Source organism: Acipenser ruthenus, chromosome 10 (assembly GCF_902713425.1).
Source record: "Acipenser ruthenus chromosome 10, fAciRut3.2 maternal haplotype, whole genome shotgun sequence".
Lineage (NCBI taxonomy): Eukaryota > Metazoa > Chordata > Actinopteri > Acipenseriformes > Acipenseridae > Acipenser > Acipenser ruthenus.
Genome location: NC_081198.1, coordinates 41,222,526 through 41,245,034, shown reverse-complemented (window position 1 = coordinate 41,245,034; position 22,509 = coordinate 41,222,526). Strand labels below are relative to the sequence as shown.

The 22,509-nt window shown below is 35.7% G+C and overlaps 1 protein-coding gene across 5 annotated transcripts; it reads left to right on the top strand.

Annotated features, from left to right (window-relative positions):
- Positions 1 to 9,119: 9,119 nt before the first annotated feature.
- On the top strand, positions 9,120 to 21,862 carry LOC117402470 (Golgi reassembly-stacking protein 2-like). 5 transcript variants are annotated; one of them, XM_034003649.2, is made up of 11 exons: positions 9,120 to 9,333; positions 11,851 to 11,931; positions 15,193 to 15,231; positions 15,510 to 15,713; positions 18,044 to 18,130; positions 18,742 to 18,872; positions 18,959 to 19,091; positions 19,799 to 19,922; positions 20,324 to 20,410; positions 20,503 to 20,625; positions 20,844 to 21,862. In XM_034003649.2, exons 1-11 carry the CDS (start codon positions 9,271 to 9,273, stop codon positions 21,134 to 21,136), a joined length of 1,365 nt encoding a protein of 454 aa, XP_033859540.1. In that variant the 5' UTR covers positions 9,120 to 9,270; the 3' UTR covers positions 21,137 to 21,862. The 5 variants fall into 5 exon arrangements, with proteins under 5 accessions (XP_033859540.1, XP_033859549.1, XP_058888248.1 ...); XM_059032265.1 differs by having other exon boundaries at positions 9,124 to 9,227; XM_034003658.2 differs by lacking the exon at positions 15,193 to 15,231 and having other exon boundaries at positions 9,123 to 9,333.
- The last annotated feature ends 647 nt before the right edge of the window (positions 21,863 to 22,509 follow it).

Below are 22,509 nucleotides of genomic sequence, written 5' to 3'. Positions count from 1 at the left end.
AAGTTTAATTTACTTGAGGATTTTATTCGTTTTGTATTTATTACACAGTAAAAATCTCTTCAGGCAAAACAAATTATTTATTTTCTGAGAGCCCTAGACTGCAGGCATAAAATATAAACGTCATTACAATTCCCGTTGCTGCATCACATCTACCAACAAACCATGAGCTCACCAATTTCAATTACAAACACTGTTAACCATTAGTTAAAAACAGCCCTTTGAAAACAGTAAACCTCACTGATTCTATACACTCTGGTGGTCATCCCTAGATCAGTGAAATATTATTCACTGGGTAATCTGAATGAGACTACATTTCAGGTGTTAAACGTACTGCACTGCGTGTTGCTGTACCTGACTATCCGTAGCTTTCACCTGATATGAGGTGGACGTAACGGCAGGTCTAACGTCAAAAGGGCTCTTTGGCAACTGGCTGTCTGGAGTATTATTCTGCCCTTCTCAGACGTTCCTTGGCCACGGCTTTTATTGTCTAAATATGCCCGCCAAAAAGGTCGCATGGTCAGCACCTGGCAATGACACATCACTCCCAGGCAGGACCAGCCGAGTGTTACCAATCCAAATGGGATCACAGCTGCCTCTGGCGCGCCTGACTGAACGTCTGCTTACTCAGTGTATCTAACTACGTTTACCAAGTATAACATACAAAAATGTGGTGCTAAGTGAGGATACGATATGAAGCGTTATGAAAAACCAGACAGCCCCGAAAATACAAGTGAGCAGTGTGTAGCACAGTGGTCTGGCTACTTGTTTTTGTGTTATCTTTGGGGAAAAAAAAGAAAAAAATATCTAAATACCATATATCTGGTCATGTAATCAGTGACTGTCATTTACTTCAGAAGTCCCAACGATTCACACATTCTGGAGAGCACTGCTGTATGCGCCAATGTGTTTAGAGTGTATTTTGAATAAACATTACTTCTTTTCCGTCTCTATGGAATATTGTCAAAGCTACTGTAGTTTTAAACGATTGAGGTCATTCACAATGCTATCATCACTGTACTAAAATATTCTCATTACTGTGCCAGTGGTTGAAATGTATCTACTGCCAATAAAAATCACAGCTGAATTAGCTTCTTGATAAATATTGACATTCACGTCTTGGTGCTTCACTAATTTAATGAATCGTGAATAAAATATTGACAGTCGAGAGTCCCAGATAAACCAGAATTGTGATTTAGAATTATTTATATCCTGGTAACTATTATTGTATTCACCCTCCCAGAATGGTTAATGTAGAAGAAAAAAAATCACTGCAGCAGAACAGTGGAGTTTTGCGAATGGACAAAATGATTGGCAACATTATTTTTTTAGTATTATGCTGAGTGGTTATAGGAGAAATGACCCAGGAAGTGAAACAGTAACAGACTATCTGAAACTAACTTACAAACAGAGATGCTTGTAACCTAGAACAGGAATGGATGTCAACTTAAAACATAAATACATGTGCTTCCTTCAAAGATTCACATTTGAGACCTATATGAGGATGGAGATAACGACAGCGTATATGCCAGCAGTCCCTTTATGGTGGGGACAGTCCCGATTTCCTAGCAAATGTCCCGCGTCCCGATGCATAGGAAGAAAGTCCCGAAATGTACCCATAGAAAAAAAAAATCATCTATTCTGCACAGTAGAGTTAGTGGAAACCACACGCTGTGCTCTTCGTGCGGCTGACACACCTGCTGATCACTAATTTATACAATGGTAAGAACGCTTCATTATGCCTATTTTTAGTGTCATGATGGTCGTGTGGTGTTGAGTTGGGGGGTAGGTCTATGATAATATATATGAGCAGCGTCCCGCTGAACAGTTTCCAAATGTTGGCAAGTATGCGACAGGTAGTTACCATTTTAATATTAGTGCATGTTATTTATTTGGTTATTTATTTATTTAGTGTATATTTATCATGAACTGCTATATCTACAGAAGGACATCATATTAATAATTCAAAACATATATCTAGATGGTAACAGGTGGGTTTTTCGTCTTAGCTAGAAATCCACAGGAAACAGTGCTTTTAGATATGATGCTATAACCTATCTAACGGTGTGATGGTTTGAGAAAACCCTAATGAGCTTTTCGTTAAAGCTGAAAGCCTTCTATCAGTTTAGACAGTTTCTTATGACAATCAGTAATGTCATGTGTGATTAAGACAAGTGTTCTTTATGCAGCTGACAAGCAATTTAACAGTGATATATGACCCTGAGTAAAAGTATAAAGCAGGGTGACTGTGTCTCAAATATTGATCTCTTCTGTAATATAAATCTCTCCTATAAAGATAAGTACGATAACGATTAAAGTTACAACGATCCACTATTGTAAAGCATTGAGAAATACAGTATACACGCTGGGAAACAAAGCTATCTACAAAATAAAATGAAGCCGTTTAATACAGGACTTGTTTATTCACTATGCAGTGTTATTAGTACCGGTAGGAAAAATAGATCTGTGGAAATATACAAATCTTTAATTAACCTCACATTAAGCACACTAAAATAAAACTCTTCATACCAAAGAATTGTTGCAGCAGATACATTAAACAAACGCCATGAAAACATCAATCTGGGGCATAATAGAAACCTATTTTTTTCCCCCAGCTATTAATTGTGTCAGAATATATTATGAAGATTTTCATTAACTTCAGATTTGAACAGAAGCCCCAATCCATAAACCCTAACTGAAGGACTGAAGATAATCAATTGGGAACAGATATGTCAAGACAGCCCACCCCAACACCGCAAACAGCTGCAGGGGGGGTTAGCCAAGAAGTAGTTTTGTCAGATTACTGTGCCATCTGCATGAGAACCATATTAACTGTGAAGGAAATTTGAAATATCAGTTAGTATTAATGCAAACACTAACAATGACAATGAAGAAAGTATATTATGCTATTCCATTTCTACTTAAATCAATATTATTACCCTCTACCAAGCATGCATATGCCCAGTGACAAGGATAGAGCAGAGGATGAACTAAGGATCTTTTTAGCAGTTGTGCACCACAACCCATACTGAGAGTATATGGAAGCTGTCTGTCTGTCCAAATGCTACCCAAACTAAATTAGTTAAAATGGTAGAATTGCATAAGCTTTAGGGTTAGGGTTAATTTTCTTAATATAATTCTATGATATTATTTTCAATATATATATATATTGTAAATAAAGATTAATTATTTTGAATTTAAGTTTGGCGGGGATAGGGTTAATTCCACCCTGCCAAATCCACATGTGGAATGCGGTTGGGTCTTGATTGCATAATTGATCATCAATCAATCCCCAGCCACATGGAATAAAAGTGAAATCCTTTGTTGGGGTGGAAGAGTATTTTTGGTGTAGGACTTGTGTTTTTGTTTAGCCCTCAATTTTGGTCCCTGTACTTTGTTTATTTTGTGCCGGCCTTGTTTTTGCTTCTTTAGTGTTAATAAAAGTGTGCATTAACACCAAAGAATAATACACGAGTTTTACTCCTGCTGGTAACAGTTTTAGCTTCATGGCCTCGACTCTCTGGAACTCTCTCCCAGTTTTAGTGCTTGTAGCTCCCACAGTTGCTTGCTTCAAATCAACTCTCAAGACCCACTTGTTCTCTCTTGCTTTCAATGCTCTTTACACCTGATATCTTTCATTAGCTGCTGTCTAAATTGCTATTGCAGGTTTTTCACTCCATCTTATTCGTATGATTCTGTATGACACACGCATCCACAATGTTTAGAATTCACATCCTAGCCTTGTATTTAATGTATTTAGCCTGTATTTAATGTATTTGCATTGTTTTTACTGTTTATATTTAATGTACTATGCCCTGTATTTCACTGTATTTAATGTATTATGCATTGTTCCTCACTATCTTGTAAAGCGCTTTGTGATGGTGGTCCACTATGAAAGGCGCTATATAAAATAAATATTGATTGATTGATAAGAAATAATAAATCGATGCGCTAAATGAGCGTGTGATTTTTTGGAGCAGTATTTGGGCCCTATGAAATGTAGTATTCTGTAGAAATAGTCCTAGTATAGCAACTGGTTTTCATATCCTGAGATTATAAATATAAGAGAATGTAGAAGACTAAGGTATGTCTCTGTAGTACATGGATGAAGACAAACAAATGCACAGCACAGAACAGACCCAAAAGCATAATTTGCTGCTTTTCAGCGCTCTAAAGCTGGAGAGTGGTTAGACTGAGCGTGATGTGTAAGGCAGGCCTGCCACTCAGTGGTGTTATTAGGAGTTGGCCACTGAGAGACAAATATGTGCCAGTGCTGAATGTTACAGATGTTCTTAGATTTGCAGTTCAATCTGAAGCTGGCCAGAATTCTCTTATGGCTACAGTCCAGGTTTTTAAACAGTCTTCAATGTTCTTGTTAAGCTAATGTTTAAATGCATACCATGGAATACAACACAATGACAATTTTAAACTTGGTTCTGATTTGTTAAATACAGAGGTAACCTTTGTTACTGGAAATTGTTAACTATGATAGCAACATTACCAAATGGGTTCATGATTTTCCTGTTAATATCTCTAAAGGGAATTCTGTATTGCAAAGCTTTGTGTAAGTGGGCCAGCCAGACAGTGTCACGGCAATCTAAAGGAGGTCAGATGTAGCAATTATCAAATATTTGGCAGTTTTATGGAGCCAATTAAAGACAAAATGAAAGACATATCCCTATGCATTTGATATGGAGGTCACTTTGTAGAATGCTTCCAATTTGAGGAGCTAAAATAGGCTTGGAAAAAAATATAGTAGGTTATCAATGGTAATCTCACAGCAGGGTGCATGAAGCAACTGTTCTGTTAGTATACAAACTAACCTCAGAATCAGAGCAAACATGAATTGGTGAGAACAAGAGTATACAATCGGAGTCCCATCAGACCCCAATCCTCTTTTCAAATGGAGATTTTATGTAGTTAGGTATCTGGGTTTGGGCATTGCTGTTAAAGCATAGTAAATTGTCACTAGCTCTTGGAATACAAGGGGAAGTTGCTTTGCATTGTTCAACCAGATTGAAAGCACCCATGATTCTGTCAGTGAATATCACAAACACAATAAAGGTTGGATGTAGGGGTCTAAAGACAGATTGCTTATCACTGATAAGACTCGCCTCTGGTAAACTGTAATACATTTGTACAGTTTAGTGAGATGATAATGACTGACATGGAGGTCCTAAACTGGGTAATTTGATACCCATTACCTCGCAAGTCATCCTTAGTGATTAACTACCCATTAAGGACCACCATGATCATTGTTGTTATAAAATGCTTTGTTTGATAGCAGCGGCATATACTACTGTTCTCGTATAGCGGAACATGTGATAAATGATATGCGTTGCCATCATACAGTGGTGTTACCAATAAATGATTACCATTAATTTCAACTGATGGCATTGTGCACAGTTAATTAGTTGTCACTTGTTTTACAGTATACTATTATGTTTATAATAACCCATCATGTTTCAGTGTATTTAAATATTCTTCTATACACATGATTATAAACAAAGTACTAATATATAAAGGTATTGTTGTAGTGCAAAGGTGAGATTGAATACCTAGAGTAACAGATGATGTGAGTCATGTTGATTTCTTTGTCCAAACTGAGTACAAACTTGAAAGCTATTACCTAGTAAGTAAAAAGTACCTGTATACTGTAGTGTCAGTATATTGCATTGAGAATCACATTAAAGCCTAATAAGAAGCAGAATGCTGCTTGGATTTGATTTTTGTGATGTTTATCTGGTACTTATACTGGTTGTTTGGGACATTTTCTGTCAGGGCATGGTGAAGTAACCCACTTTTTTCATACCCCTGGCTGTCTATAACCTTAAAGAGACAATAGTGAAATAGAAAATTGTAAATATTTTCTTTTAGAAATGCCAATTAAAAACTCAGAGCCTGAAACCTAATAGTAGAAAAATTTCTTCAAATAAATAGTGGGTAACATTTAAAAAGGTTTGCAGATACAGCGCTGTATAGAAAACGCCTCAAGACTACTTGGAATGTTGTGGAACCATTGATATTTGTATTGTCCAATGTGATGATGATAATACTGAAAAGAGAGTTGATATAAGCTAGACATTGACCAAGAAACAGGTTTTATATACCAGAACCTTGTCCACAACCCTGGACCATAGATTGTGTAAATAGTGGAGGGGGGTATGACAATAATAATAATAATAATCATAATAATGTGTCTGAAATTAGTCTGCTTTGTTTTCAGGTCTTTTTTTTGGTCCAGTCAACTTAAGACTTCCCTAAAGTAATGCTAAAGTGTTAATGCTAATCATTTTAATGTGACATGCCACAGAGTGTTAATAATAATCATTTGAATATGACATGCCACAGGAAACTGTATGGTTAACAAACCACACTAAAGGTTTTGAAACAGCTTGCCATTGATAGTCTTGAACAAAGAAGACTATGCAGTACTCTTGCTTTAGCATTGAAAATTCTAAAAGGTATTGACAACGTCGACCCAGGGGACTTTTTCGACCTGAAAAAAGAAACAAGGACCAGGTGTCACAAATGGAGATTAGATAAAGGGGCATTCAGAACAGAAAATAGGAGGCACTTTTTCACACAGAGAATTGTGAGGGTCTGGAACCAACTCCCCAGTAATGATGTTGAAGCTGACACCCTGGGATCCTTCAAGAAGCTGCTTGATGAGATTCTGGGATCAATAAGCTACTAACAACCAAACGAGCAAGATGGGCCGAATGACCTCCTCTCGTTTGTAAACTTTCTTATGTTCTTATGATAGAAAAGTCATATAAAACAGTGGTTTGACTAAAGATTAGATATCATTTGAACACACACCTTTTAGTAATGCACGGCAAAAATATATGAATATATCATTTAAACTAAAATGTCTCATGAGGAATGGTACAGAGCAAATGAGGTAAGTAGTTTTTAAACATTACTAAGGAAATGATGCACGACGAGTTAACTTTGTAGTACTGGAATACATTATCGAAGACAGCCAGCATGTCACATTTATATGCATACCTCTACGTGGAGTGTAAAAACAATTGCTGATTTTGGCATATATTATGTTGAAATCAATTGTTTTTAATGACATATTATACAATGCAATACTACACTTAGAAACGAGTGTGTCGGGGCATTATGGAATCATAGTGTAACTGCTGGATTTTTAGGTCCTACATAGAACCATTCTTATATATTGGACAACATTTATAACCTCTTCAACATAAAAATAACATTGTATATAATATAGACATGCCACAGGTTTCAAATATGGATATTGCAGTACACTTGGGTTTCATACTTCTAGAAATCGGACACGTTAGATTTGGTTTTACTGGGTGTAGGTGATACATGCTGTTAAGAAACAGTGGGCCATATTTTCAAAGCATTACCTCTGCTTTTTAATTACTTTTTTAAAACCGCTTTTTTATTATTTATTTATTTATTTATTTATTTATTACTCAAGTTCTTGGGGGAAGGTGTCATGACAGGCCAACCAAAAGCAAGATAAAAGAAAAACAAGGCAGAAATAAAGACCAAGAAAATCTAAATACACAATGTCAAGAAACTAAAAACAAAATGATTGTCATCTTAAGGAAAACTGTTAGCTTAAAAAAAACACACACACACACAATGGCACATCAACTGCTATGTTTATTTACTTGCATATATGTATACTGTATCTGCTATTAATTTTCTTATTGTTATATTTAAATAAAAATGAAGAAAAGGACATAATTGTGCAATTGATTTATTTTTATTTATTAATCTGATTCATTTGATAACGGGAGATGAAACTCTTAACCCTAACCCTAAAGACTTCTATCAGACCAGTTGATCCCCAGTCCACATGGCTAGAAATACTAGTGCCCTCGCTGTTACTCAAGTCTATAGTTTTACAGAAGCACAGATAACAGATTGGGGATTGGAAGGTTGACAGTACAGTAGACTGACTGGCTGAGTTTAATTGACAGTAATAGTAACTGAAAAATGCTGTTTTGATTTAGCATTGCTGTAATGAATAGTCATAAGATTAATCTAATAGAACTACCATGTATACGTTGTATTTAACAAGCATCAAAGGACTACTGCCATGCCATTACGATGAAGTAATGTGTAACCCACTGAAAACAATGTAACCTAGGATTGAACCCACGACCCTCCAATCAAGAGTCCAGAGCACTAACTACTATTCCACACTGCTGCCCTATAGATGGCTTCCGTGAGTTACAAGAACATTATTTCATCTAGGGTTTCTGTGACGTCATAAATTACGAGACCGAAGAAGGTCGAATAATTTACACTGTCATAGAAACCCGAGATGCAATTGTTTTCCTGTAACTCACTGAAGAGGCCTATCTATATCTATATCTATATCTATATCTATATATATATATATATATATATATATATATATATATATATATTAATACATGGATACCCTTGTGATGTTAATATTAAAGACGAGATTCAGCACCACAGTTCGGTTTTTTAAACGTAGTGTTTCAGTGCTCTACAGACGTTCTATGTCATTATCCGTTTCTGAGATACAAATGTACCAGCTTTACATTTTTTTTTAACGTATTCTCATTAATGAACATTTATGTACTGTGGCTGTTGCCGAGTGATTGAAAACACGACATTTTGTGTTTGAATTGAAAGTGATGATCTCGAGGAGTCAAATATGTCAAAGTTTAAGTATATTTTCCTCTAAAGAATTTTCAATTTTTGACGTCACTACTGTGGTATTATTTTTTTTTAGAACGGCTCAGGACGCATATATAGCCTTCATCCACGTATTCAATATATATATATATATATATATATTATATATATATATATATATATATATATATATATATATATATATATATATATATATATATATATATATATATATATATATATATATATATATTGCAAGCACGTATTTATTTATTTTTTTTACGAAGCAACTTAATGACAATGTGTCAGATTTGTTAATACATACACATCAATTCCCATATCATTTTATGATTTGTCTCACTTTCCGACCTAAACTTCCATCACAACTCCCTAGGACCTTACTGCTTAATGCTGTAGCTGTTCTCTAAGAACGCCAGTCTGTTTTATAGTTGGAGTGCCTCGATCCCAGCATTCCGTGGTTCTTTATTCCAAGTGCCACGTAACAGCTGAATTGTCTGTTGTTGCTGACGGAGACTTTGGCTGTTGCACCGTTTAGTGTGGCCGGAACTGAGGTGGAATAAGTCATTATTATAAACATTAAAGAAAGCTGGAGACATGGGGGGCGCGCAGAGTTTCGAAATTCCCGGTGGAGGTTCCGAGGGTTATCATGTGCTCAGAGTATGCATTTTATGTTTATCTTTTTTTTTTCAAATACGTGTAGCTAGTTTGGATGGAGCACAGGATGGCGTCTAAATTCCACCATCCCCTGAGCTATTATTGAGCCAGTTTAGGCAGTGCACTTAACCCGAGGACAGGGATTTAATCGCGGCCTAGTATACTTAGTATCGATGTCGTACCTTAGTTTTCAAGTCAGTTATTGCATTTAGACTACATATTTTTGTATTCACGAATGCAATAACGTGTCATAGTTCTTGAATTACATGTTGTTGATGTTCTACATTATACGGGGCTTTCATTTCCCATGCACAACTACCGTTACCGTTTTTACAAATAAGTACTGATGATTTCAGATTGTCAGCGTGTGGTAAGGTAAAAGGTTTTGGCTTGTATATGCACTTGAGAAAAAAAAAAAACTGATTTTGACCAGCTATAATGCATGATGCTTTGTCTCCTGTTAGTGTTTTGTGGTTGTGTTATTATTCTTGTATGGGTTGGGCACCAGTAATGAGTTTTAAAGCACCATTGTTTCCAGTCAATTGTTTAAATCGCCAGTAGTAAAGTATAATGTTAGTTCATGTTTTATAAAATAATCCGAGTTATTAACCTGTGAATTATAGTTCATCATAAAGTAATTTACTAACGAGTTGGAGTAATTCATATTAATAGTATTTTTATATATAATAGGGGGGTAAGAAAGTGACGCATCATATATGTCCTGTAACAGCCTATGGATTAATAATTTGGCAAACTCAACCCTTTAAAAAAAAAAAAAATCCCCCAGTTTTGCAGTCCATTTAAGTACTGCAAAATAAATCCACATTTTATTATTAAAAGATTATTTATACATGTGTATGCTTCGTGCATATAGTATAGCCCTTCAGTCCTCAATTAATCATTTAAGATAAGAGTGTTGACATTTTATTGAGTTATTTAGCATTTGGAAATTAGATCATCTCTAAACACAATTCTTCAGTGTTTACTCAGTAAGTGAAACAAATGAGTTATATTGAGTGATCTGATAGTTGAATATTAAGATGAAGTAAATCTATGACATTTTGGAATAAGTAATATTTTTGAATGGCAAATACCAGGGCTGCAGAGTAGGTGTCCACAGGAGCACAATGTGCACCTGTGGATCTGGTTGGGACCCGAAGATCTTCTCCCTGATATAATTTTTTATAGCTGGGAGCTGACAGGAACATTCAGCATAATCTGCTGCAGAATACCCCTTTCTTAGCTCTTTTTTTCTGCACAGCTAATCAAATCTCTTATCAGATTCAAAGTGAAATAGAAATATTAAGCCTCACCTATAAATGTAGTATTTTGTTAATTCGAAATGTATCATTATTTGGTTCTGGAAGGTTTAGACATACTTGGATATGGTTGGATCCATTTTAAATTTGATATTAAGCATGAATGTTGTTGAATGTTACATATTTGCATAGGCACCAGGCAGACCATGCTTTGAAACTGGTCTACCTGCTTTTGCAGAAACTATACTGTAGTTTTAAAAATATGTATTTGTCAAGCAAAGAAAACATTTGCGATGTCTTGCTTTCTTATTTTCAGATGCATACATGCAGATTTGTTTATTTTGCTCTGGTGTTAAATGTAGGGTCGACTTGCCATTTTGTACTTTGCTTTGGGAGCGGAAGTGTTGATGACATTGGTATGAACGTTCCGTTAACAACGAATTAGGAAAGAGAGTCAACGGTTAACTGCATAACGTTGTTTTAATTGGCCATGATTATTTCGCTGGCGCTACAATGAGGGAAACTACAATGCTTATATTTATGTTTGCTTGGCTGGGGAAGTTGGCGGGTGGTGATAGAACGGTACAAATAGCAGTTTTTATATTTGTGACATTTGTTCAGAGAGAATAGCTGGTTGTATGCGAAGGTGGCGTTATAAAAGGTGGCAGGACAACTAGACTGGGACTAATCTAGCTCATAGTAAAACCTGGAGTGGATGAAACTGCTATGCAGTAGGAATCTTATTTCCATCCGTGTAGTATCAGGAAGTATCCAACTGAAAGCTTCATTCAAGATTAATAACAAAAAAAAAAAAAAAAATAGTTGATTGATTTATTTAAACCAAGTGCAGGTACTACACTGTATGCATAACCTCTCTTTGAGACATTCTGCATAATGTAGTTGCACCATTGATCACTAGCCTTTAAGTTGGCTTTAACATGATTACTCATAGTATGTAAAGTGTAAATGTGGGCTTGAGATAAAGGGTAAATAATCAAGTGTGCAAGCTATATCTCAGGAGAAAATTGGTACAGTTAAAGGTGATCATCTGCTGATTTCTATATATACACCTGTAATCAGTTGTGTATTGCACACATTGAGACATTCAAAGCTGTTGAATCAAATGATTTTGGTTTGGTTGGAACACTAAGGCAATGGCAAATCTCCAATGTACAGTGGTGACAAGCAATTGGCAGTGCTCTTTACTTGGAAAACGTTGTGTGGATTTCAACAGAATAACCCAATCCTCCTTTAATTTCAGGTACAAGAGAATTCTCCAGGACACCGGGCAGGGCTGGAGCCATTCTTTGACTTCATTGTTTCAATTAATAACACACGATTGGTAAGTTCTTACATTTTTCTGGTAATACTTAAAGGATTTATGAAGTCATAGTAAATGTTTGTTTCAGCACAAAACACAAATGCATGTGTTGCTTTAGTGGGCATAATCATGGAGTCTTGGAGTGTATGTATGGGAAAACATAACAAACAGGTAATTTGTACAGAAAATTCATTTAATTTCTTCCTGTTTCAGTATAATTAATGGTTGTACATGGAAGCTTGTAGGTATTCCTCCTATCTGTAAATTGTGATTAAAATTTAATAAAGAAGAATGCAACTTGTTATGAGGTAATATATGTGTCTTGGTTTAAGGCACACACTGTAATCCCACTTAGTAATTAAAGTCCTTCCAGAATGGTTTGAACACTTCTATAGACCGAATGTTGTTGGTGCTGATGCAGAAGTCTGTGTAGCAGATGTAGTTCTGTGCTGACAGGCACTTGGGCAGGAATCAGTAAGGGTTTGTATCTTAGCTGGGTTAATGCAGTTTATCAGGATGTGGTCTTGTGTTGTGTAGCCTGTCCCAATGGACCCTATTCTGGAGGTGTGATTGATTGCACCATCCTTGGATAGGATGTGCTGTATATGTTGTCCTTTTTATGGTTCTGTACCAACTACAGCAAAATTATATAGCTTTACACTAGGGGTTTTCAATGTATTCTGTTATTCAGTTTATACAGTAAGATGTACTTTATCTTAAAAGAATCATATTTGTGTCCAGTTGTAAAATTCTGTTAATTCAATACCAGATAAACCTATATATGGGATCCTTATTAAAATAGTTTTAAATTTAGGTTCATTGTATAAATCTGCAAATAGCCACTCTGCACTTCACAGTAAAAACATAATTGTTTTCTAAGTACCCACCTCTGGCCAGAAGATCAAATGCTATCACTGGATAATTTTAAACATGACTAGAGACATTGATGTCCTGAGGTTTACGGTTGTAGCTAAAATAAGTAGCAGAGAAGTGAAGTACAAAGCTCCTTTTCAGTTTTCAGTGAAGGACACAGTGATGATATTAGACATTAAAACAAGTAATTTTCAATGTAGTATTAGAAGCAGACCTTGTTTCATAGTTTCCATTTAAAACGCGGTTATGTAATTGAAGTTTACTGCCTACTGATGCAGAGTTATTGTTTTTTTTTTGTTGTTTTTTTTTTAAATATTGCTTACATTTCATGATTTATAGTAAAACAGTTCAAAAGTCTTAATATTTCCATTGATGTGTTATTGTAAGGGGTTTATTGGTACTATAGTTAGTAGTGTTGTAAATCGAACCCTGACGTTGACATTGATTATCGATCATTGAGTTAAAATGCTTTAAAAGTCATCTTTTTATAGAGCATGGTATGAAAAAAAAAACTAATGCAAACAAATCCCAATGTTTTAAGACACGTTTGATAAATACATTAGTATTTAAATATAGCATTCTCCAATTTTCATATTCCTGCCGTCATTAGCCTTTGTCGCCTTCTGTGTAAAATCTGACACATTTCCAGTGTAAACATAACAGTAAATTAATAAATAAATAAATCAAGAACAACAATAAATAAATAAATCAACCCCACTGACCAAAGGAGAGAAAAAAAAAAAAGGTTTGAAAATCACGTTAACATTATGGCCTATTCACATGGAAATAATTCGATCTCTCATGTGTTTTTAATTTTGCTGTTGGTTACAATTTCTGAATTACGTGGCCCAGCTTCTGCTAGCGAAAGCAGCAGTCCCTTCCAGTGTGCTAGCCACTTAGATGTGCATTATCTTCAGTGAATATAACTATATCGTCATTTTTCCAAACAGTACATTAGAGGTAGCCTACCCTTTCCTGCAACGGAGCTTTCGACAGCGACAACTCCGGTTGATAATTTTATTTTGCGTCTCCATAGGCCTAATCAATCTACGTACCACGACGCAACCAAAAATGCGTCCCATGCAGGAGTCCTCAAGAGTAGCGTTTCGCCCACGTGGATTCGCTTACACTTACACAGTAAGGCCCTACCTATTTTACGGCCGTGAAAAACGTGACACAGACCGTGAAATTCATTCTTCACTGTGAAAACTGTTTATTTTGTGTACTTTTACCCTGCATTTAAATCCAATTAAGTTGTGTATCGGTCCAGGTTCCTGATGTGGTTATAAGCTTGTTTCAATGTAAAAAAGAAAACGGGACAGGATTTATTGATTGACTCAACAGCAGCCAATAACCACCCTGGGCTCTCCTCACTGATTGGTAGAGATGGGCATCCGGGGCGGGTTTAGTATCCTAGGAGATCTCATCTAATACTGTTAAGCAAGTGTCCAAATTTTTTTTTTTTTTTTTTTTTTTTTTTTTTTAAATATATACAATAATTACTGCAGCGGATCGTGTACAATAATTTTGCATTCTCCTGGTGGCAAACTGTTTTGTAAAACCTGCAACGTTTCGTTGGATCACATACGTCAAGCTACGATCCAGCTGCATTTAGATTTAGACTAAGACAGCTGTCAAAAACGAAAAAGGTTGCGGATAGTGCATTGCTTCAAAACGAAAAGGTAAAATAAATAATTTCTGAAACAGCAACACGTTAACGTAGTAATGTTAAATATTATTAGTTTCGCTCAAGACAGACGGCTACAGTTGGGACTGATTTAAAACAAAATCATATGTATAAAATACATTAACAAAGCAGGTTACGCTTGATCTCTGCATCATCATCCTGTATTTGTTCACAGATGCATATTCTCAGTAACTTTTAGAAGCAACAACTCTTACGTTCTTGACAGTAAGTTAATATATACAGGATACGTTTTTAATTTCATGGAATTTTCGATTTCATTAATATTATCGATTTGTTATCGTGGGGTCCAGTCGATAAATAATTTGATAATTATCGTTATCATTACAAGCCTAATAGCTAGAAAAGCCTGTGATAGGTGGGTCAAAAGTACACTTGCCAAGTTTACAAATAATGACAAGATAAATTACATCTACTCAAACTCTGCATATGACGTTCATTAGGCTGTTCACACAGCATACAGTAGTGGCAACCAATCAAAATGCATATGTTTGATGGCAACATTTACATCCTACTACTTAGAGATTCGGCAATAGTGACTTCCAAGACCAGTATTTTGAAACTCTTTTTCCTAGCCAGCGAAGTACATTTTCCCATTCAGCATTCATCTCAAGGTCATCTGCGTAGTCAAAATACCTTTGTCTTTTTTTGCCTTTTATTGAGCAAATTAAATGTCATGGAAGTTCCTTCTTTTTCTTACACAGGTCAAGCAGGGAATTTCAGCTCCTTCTAATGTTGAACCGGTGAGCTATTAGAACCATAGGAGCATTCCATTTTGCTTCTAACTTGTTTGCAATTTAAAAAGCAAGGAAAAGAAGAAAAGAGATTGCATTCAAAGAAAATATATGAGCTGTATAATATAAATTCTGATTCAAAATGTGAAATCTGGTTTCTTCAGGACATTGTTGAACAGTTGTTTATTGTTGGGTGATTGTAGAATGTGTTAATATTAGGGATGTAGCGCTTTTTCCCCAGATCTTTTTCTAGTTATTAAACTGTTTGACATTTGTTGTTTTGACAGAATAAAGACAATGACACTCTTAAAGACCTGTTGAAAGCGAATGTGGAGAAGCCAGTGAAAATGTTGGTATACAGCAGCAAAACCCTGGAGCTGAGAGAGACTACAGTGACCCCCAGTAACATGTGGGGAGGGCAGGGATTGCTTGGCGTCAGCATTCGTTTCTGCAGCTTCGAGGGTGCCAATGAAAATGTCTGGCATGTACTAGTAAGTATATTTATTTACTAGATTTGGAGCCTAGTGATGACAAAAATCAATGTCAATACAACATTGTTGAACAATGCTGTCGTAGTTGACAGGTAAACAATTTTTCTGTTACTGTACCTTTATTGCAAATACATGCTTATGTGCAAAAAAAAAACCCCAAAAAACATTTGAAAGATATCTTTCTTTCTTTGTTTTCTTCTGGCTTGTATACAAGCAAACGGACATTGTGTATTTATTGTCGATGTGTAACAATCAGAAAAACCTACATCTTAATAGTTACAGTGCCTATAGAAAGTCTACACCCCCTTTCAAAATGTTCACATTTTGTTGCCTTATGGCCTGGAATTAAAATGCATTGAAATTAGTTTTTTTTTTTTTTTCATTTACACATCCTACCCCACAACTTCCAAGTGAAAATAATATTCTAGAAATTATATAAATTCAGCAGTTCCTGTAGGTTCCCTCTGCTGGGTAGTATATTTCAGAGCAAAGACTCAACCATGAGCACCAAGGCACTTTCAAAAGAACTCCAGGACAAAGCTGTTGAAAGGCACAGATCAGGGGTTGGGTATAAAAAAAAAAATGTAGGCATTTATGGCCACGACTGGTCAAAGTGTACATGTGACAACAATATCCCAAGCACGCCACAAATCTGGCCCGTATGGTAGGGTGGCAAGAAGGAAGCCATTACTCAAGAAAGCCCACCTTGAATCCCGTTTAAAGTGTGCAAAAAAACACTCAGAAGATTCTGTAGCCATGTGGCAAAAAGTTTTGTGGTCTGACGAAACTAAAATGGAACTTTTTGGCCTAAATGCAAAGCGTTATGTTTGCCGCAAACCCAACAGAGAGCATCACCCAAAGAACACCATCCCTACTGTGAAGCATCATGTTATGGGGATGTTTCTCATCGGCAGGGACTGTGGCACTTGTCAGGATAGAAAGGAAAATGAATGGAGCAAAGTACAGAGAAGTCCTTGAGGAAAACTTGCTGCCCTCTGCAAGAAAGCTGAAACTGAGATGGAAGTTCACCTTTCAGCATGACAACGACCCAAAGCACACAGCCAAAGCTACACTGGAGTGAATAAGGAACAAAATGGTAAATGTCCTTGAGTGGCCCAGTCAGAGCCTTGCCCTAAATCCAATCGAAAATTTGTGGCGTGACTTGAAGATTACTGTCCATCAATGCTCCCCAAGGAACTTGACAGAGCTTGAACAGTTTTGTAAAGAAGAATGGTCAAATATTGCCAAATCTAGGTGTGCAAAGTTGGTAGAGACCTATCCCAACAGACTCACAGCTGTAATTGCTGCCAAAGGTGCTTCCACCAAATATTAACTCGGGTGGAGACTTATCCAATTATGATCTTTCAGTTTTGTATTTTTTAATATATAATTTTTTCTCAATAAGAACTTGTATCCCCTTAACAGTGTGTAGTATGGTGTGTAGATAAGTGGAAAAAAATCCTCATTTAAATGCATGAAACTCTGAGGCACTGACACAACAAAATGTGAAAACAGTTCAAGGGGGTGTAGACTTTCTATAGGCACTGTAGGTACCTGTAACTTCATAAGCGCACACTCAAGTAATGTGTACTGTAAGTGAAATAAAGAACCAGTATTTATTATTTTCCAGTTAAAATGTAATAGCATTTTGTTTTGTACTGTGTTTTGAATGTAATTCTGTATTACAATTACAAACAGGAGTTCCTTATCTCTTGTTGCATTAATAACTCAGATGGAATAGATTTTTTGAAACAATATTCACTTTGAGCAGAATAATAAACAAAAAATGGTAATTAACATAAGAAGCTAATTTTTTAATGGAATACTACAATATTTATGTAATTGTCTACAACATGTATGTGTAACACTGTATAAGGAAATACTTTTAATAAATATTGAACAGTGTTAGTATTACACATACTACTATATGGATATCTGATTAAGTTATTTTTCTGCATATTATGAAAACCTCTGCAAATATTAATAAAGGTGAAAAAGAAGTCTAATCACTGGAATGTGTCCTAACCATTCAAAAGTCTGTCATGAAAAGGAATTGAATTTAAATGTGAACTGTGATATGCTTTTTATATGTGAGAGATCTGCCATGAGGAAACTAACCAACTCACAGGATAATTGCACAATCTGTTTAATTCACTGTTGCAGCTTACAGTGTTGTATTTGCTGATTGTGTGATCTCTATACATCAATTATTAATACTATGGTGGAATGTGAACACATTTATCTTAACAAAACTGTTTGTAATTAAATTTGGGTACTTTTCATGTCTTCTATAATGAACTGTCTTATTTATTTATAATTTTTTTTACCAGGAAGTGGAGCCAAATTCCCCAGCTGCACTAGCAGGCCTGCAACCCCACACTGACTACATTATTGGTGCAGACACTGTCATGAACGAGGTAGTGGCTAGTATTTCTTTGAAAGAATGTGGTTCATCAATAGATGTGCACTACTTTCCTTTTTTGCTGACCTAAGTTACAACACAATGAAGGAAATATTTTTTATTTAAAAAAATAAATATTGTCATAAAATATATATATATATATATATATATATATATATATATATATATATATATATATATATATATATACTGTAAATCTAAGATAAATGTTTCATGGATAGAGGCCACATTCAATTTTGTGTAAATGTTTAAAAAAAAAAGTAGGGAGTAAAGAAGCTCTATTTAATATAATTCCATTTGTTGTGTAGAAGTTAACTTTCATGTCTAATGTTCTTGCCTGTAATACCACTGTGTGATACTGCATGTTTTAAAAAGAATAAGGATAGTTAATTACAATATCTGGTTGTAAGTGCTTCTTGATGTTTTTCTTTCTTTTTTTCTTATTTATAAATTACTTATTGGGATGGTATCATAGATCCCAGTTAGCACTAATCATGGACTTCCTTACATTAGGTAACATATTGTAAGCCAAGATTAGTGCTAGTCAGGTCTGTGAACCAGCCAGTAGTATTTTTGGTTTTCTAAAAATGTGTTTCTTTTTTTCAGTCAGAAGATCTTTTCTCACTCATAGAAACGCATGAAGGAAAAGGCTTGAAACTATATGTGTACAACACAGACACTGACAATTGTCGAGAAGTTGTCATAACACCAAATGCTGCATGGGGTGGAGAGGGCAGGTAAGAAGGCTACCGACCTGTAATTTAAGTGTGTGGATAAACTGATTTACTGAATGACAAGTTTATAACACTGTTTCCTGTTATAGTCTAGGCTGTGGAATCGGCTACGGCTACTTACACAGGATACCTACACGTCCATTTGAAGAAGGAAAGAAGTTAACTCTACCAGGACAGATACCTAGCGTTCCGGTCAGCCCACTGAAAGATGGCTTTACAGAGGCAAGATATTTCATGGGTTATGTGGAGTAAACAACTATGTACAGTGTACAAGGAAATACTGAGTTTACATGAAACTGTTGCCACAGGGCTATATTACATCAGGGAGGTTCCTCTCGTGCACAGTTTTAAAAAGTATCACTGGGATCATATTGAGAAACATAATCTAGAAGGGATAGAGCCTCCAGGTTATATTAAATGTCCTTGAGTATTGTCTATGACGATACAAATCAAATTAATTGTTGGAATGTAGTAACTATTTAATGGAATAATGTCAAAGCTTATACTTATCTTTTGTTTGGATATACAGAGAAGTATCTAAAATAGAAAATAGAAATTAAAACAGTGTACAGGCTGTTAAACATTTCATTGAGCAGGTTTGACAGGTTCGTCAATAAAGAGACCTTAACATTTGTAATAAAGAAAATCATATTAAAGAACAGGTTTGTGTGTTTTATAGTAAGTAACATATGTTTTTCTCTGATTTCTGTTCAGACAATTTAGCTGCTTCTTGAGATTTTACCAGCTGCCTCAATTATATTGTCCTGTATCATTTTCTTTCATTGAAAAAGGAGATCGGAGTATTTCATGCCTTGTTTTAGTGCAGAAAGCCGTAACTCAGAAGCACATTGCTGAGTATAATTATAAATTACTTTGTTTTGATGTGTATGACCTTTGCCATTTATCTACAAAATGTACATCTTTCTTAGGTTCAACTCTCTGCTGTTGGCCCGACACCTGCTGTGCCTTCTGCACCTGCAGGAATAGAAGAAGGGCTATCAGGCCTTTCCATCAGTTCTGCTCCCTCTTCTGTAACTAATGTGCTCGACACAGGTAAATATTTCTGTATTCTAAATGTGTAATGTTATTCGTGGAGGCGGTATGAGTTCTGCTTCCACAAATTCTGCTTCCAAAAAGGAATCTCCTAAAATGTAAGTGACTTTAGTATTACACAATTAGCTTGGCTGTATGGTGTGGAGAAAATGGCCAAAGGAAGGAAGCATCATGGGTTGCAGTTTGACATGCAGTTAAAGCAAAGGCTGATTTTATGTTCAATGAAAGAGTGACAATGGCAGTGTCTTAATGTAGAAAATGTTTTTGGAGGATGCATCACCAGTTTACTGGTTTGGATTGATGTGTAGCTTTCCTATGAAGTTTCCTGTGGAGCTTGCTTTGTCTCTAGTGCAAATGTTGAATTAATAATAAACTGACCCTTTTTTTGTTGTTGTTAAAAGGTGTCCCAACAGTACCGCTGTTGCCAACACATATAAATCCTGCAATGGGTACAATGCCACCTCTAAACCCTGCTACTACATTACCTGGTAAGGATCTTTGTTTCTCTAGGAGAATAGCCAATAAGATAATGTTAAGAATGTACTGAAAATATAACATTCATGTTTTTGTATCTACACAGGTTTCATGCCATTACCATCTGGTCTACCTAGCCTACACAATTTGCCAAATTTGAATATTGCTTTACCAAATCTTACCCCAATTTCATTACCAGGAGTTGGAAGATTACCTGTGTCGACAGCTGGTAGGTACATGTATTTGTTTACCGTGTGTAACCATCAGGACCTAATGCTACATTTGGTTTGATTTTTAATTAACACTTTTTTTACATTAGGTTACATTGCAAGTATGGCATTTTTGGAATCTGGTTTATGCAAACATTAAAATTGTAACTGTAAATACTTTTCTCCGCTTGATGAATGCATTGGATAGTCTGTTCACTGAAATGTTCTTGCCTTCCAGGTTTCTCCCCACTTCCTCCACTGCCACCATTGAACCTGCCTGGAATGGCTCCTCTGACAATGCCTACTGTATTTCCCACCCAGTTCCCTCTGGTCACTGGTGTAACAACTGTTCCAACTAAATTAACTTCATCTTTTAATTCTGCTGCTGCCACAGCTGCAGTGGAGCAAAGTCCCGCCCTTGTCTTTGATGCAACATCAGTTTCTAATGAAAAGGAAACGGAACCAACAGTAACCAGTGGAGCTCAATCTTCTGAATCCACAGATGCACAAGTTTCTTCAGAATCCTCCTAACGACTGACTTCACAGAGCTGGATTTGTTTAGCATATTTATTTAGTCACAGAAAAGATTCTGAAACCCACAAGATTATATAGGACAGAATAGCGTATTTGGAAACAATATAATCCTGTAAACAATGGGGAGAACCGAATAATTTAGTGTCCATGTTTGGCAAAAAGGGTGAACTAAAAGTGGAAAGCAAATATCCAAAAGTATGTTAAAGGAAACCTAGCATAATCATCCAATAGGGTTAGATGCATATTTCATCACAGTATATGTACACAATTATCCAAGCCTTCTCAGTCTATATTCTGATGGCTTAGTTGACATTTCCTCTGAAATTTCTCTAATTTGGTGGAAGACTACAGTGTGATTGGAAAGGGTTATCGTTTTTGTTTTGTTTAAATGGATTGTACATTTATTTTATCACAATGGATTTAATTCCATCAAGGATGTTTTATTACAAATCAGCATGTACACTGTTAGTCTTGCATCTCTTTATCCAGTCTTTGCAATCCACAAGATTTGTCTTTTGTTCAATTTAATATGAATTGTGCGCTGTATGTTAAGTATGCTGCTGAAATGTTTCGCAAACCAACTGTATAAAGCTTTGGAAAGGTGGAAAATTTAACCAAAGGGATGTATAGCTGGGAACCAGAAGGTGGCACTGTAGGCAGCTGGTCATTAAAACTGTTCTAAAACCTGTTAACATAAGCAAGCAATAAACTAATGGAATTTTAGGCTGTGTTTGTTTGAGTAATTTATGGTGTGCACGATTTAATCTGCAAATAAACCTGAGATGTATTTAATTGCAAAATAACATTTTGTTTTAAAGGCATGAGTAGTATATGGATGTTTTAATATGTAATAATATTCAAATTAACATGCACAACACAAGATTGAATAATGGCTTTTCTGTTTCAGTGATTCCACTTGTTTTTCAAGATTTGTTTTGAAAGATTAGCATTACTAGTACTGTTGGAGAGGAATGGGAAATCTTGAAATGGAGCAGCAATGAATCCTAGCAGTGGTTGGTAAATTTTCCTCATCCCATGACAAGTAGAAACTAACAGCAAAGAGGGGATGCTCAAACCTTTATATGTATGAAATTCAAATTTGTGACTTGCAGTACATGTATAAATGCATACTAGCAATGCTACAGAGCAGTGTTCCAATTTTGAGCAGATTTACAATGCCTATATAACTAAAGTGGTTTTGGAAACGGTGCGGTGGCCAGTAATTGGCTCATGAAGTGCTCTTTGCTTTATATATGTTTCTTGGCATAACAAACGTCTTATCTTGCACAACTATAACTGACACCAGTTGAGTTGCTGTCGTCACTTTTATATAGGCAGAACATGAAGTTGGATACTATTGGCAGATAGCT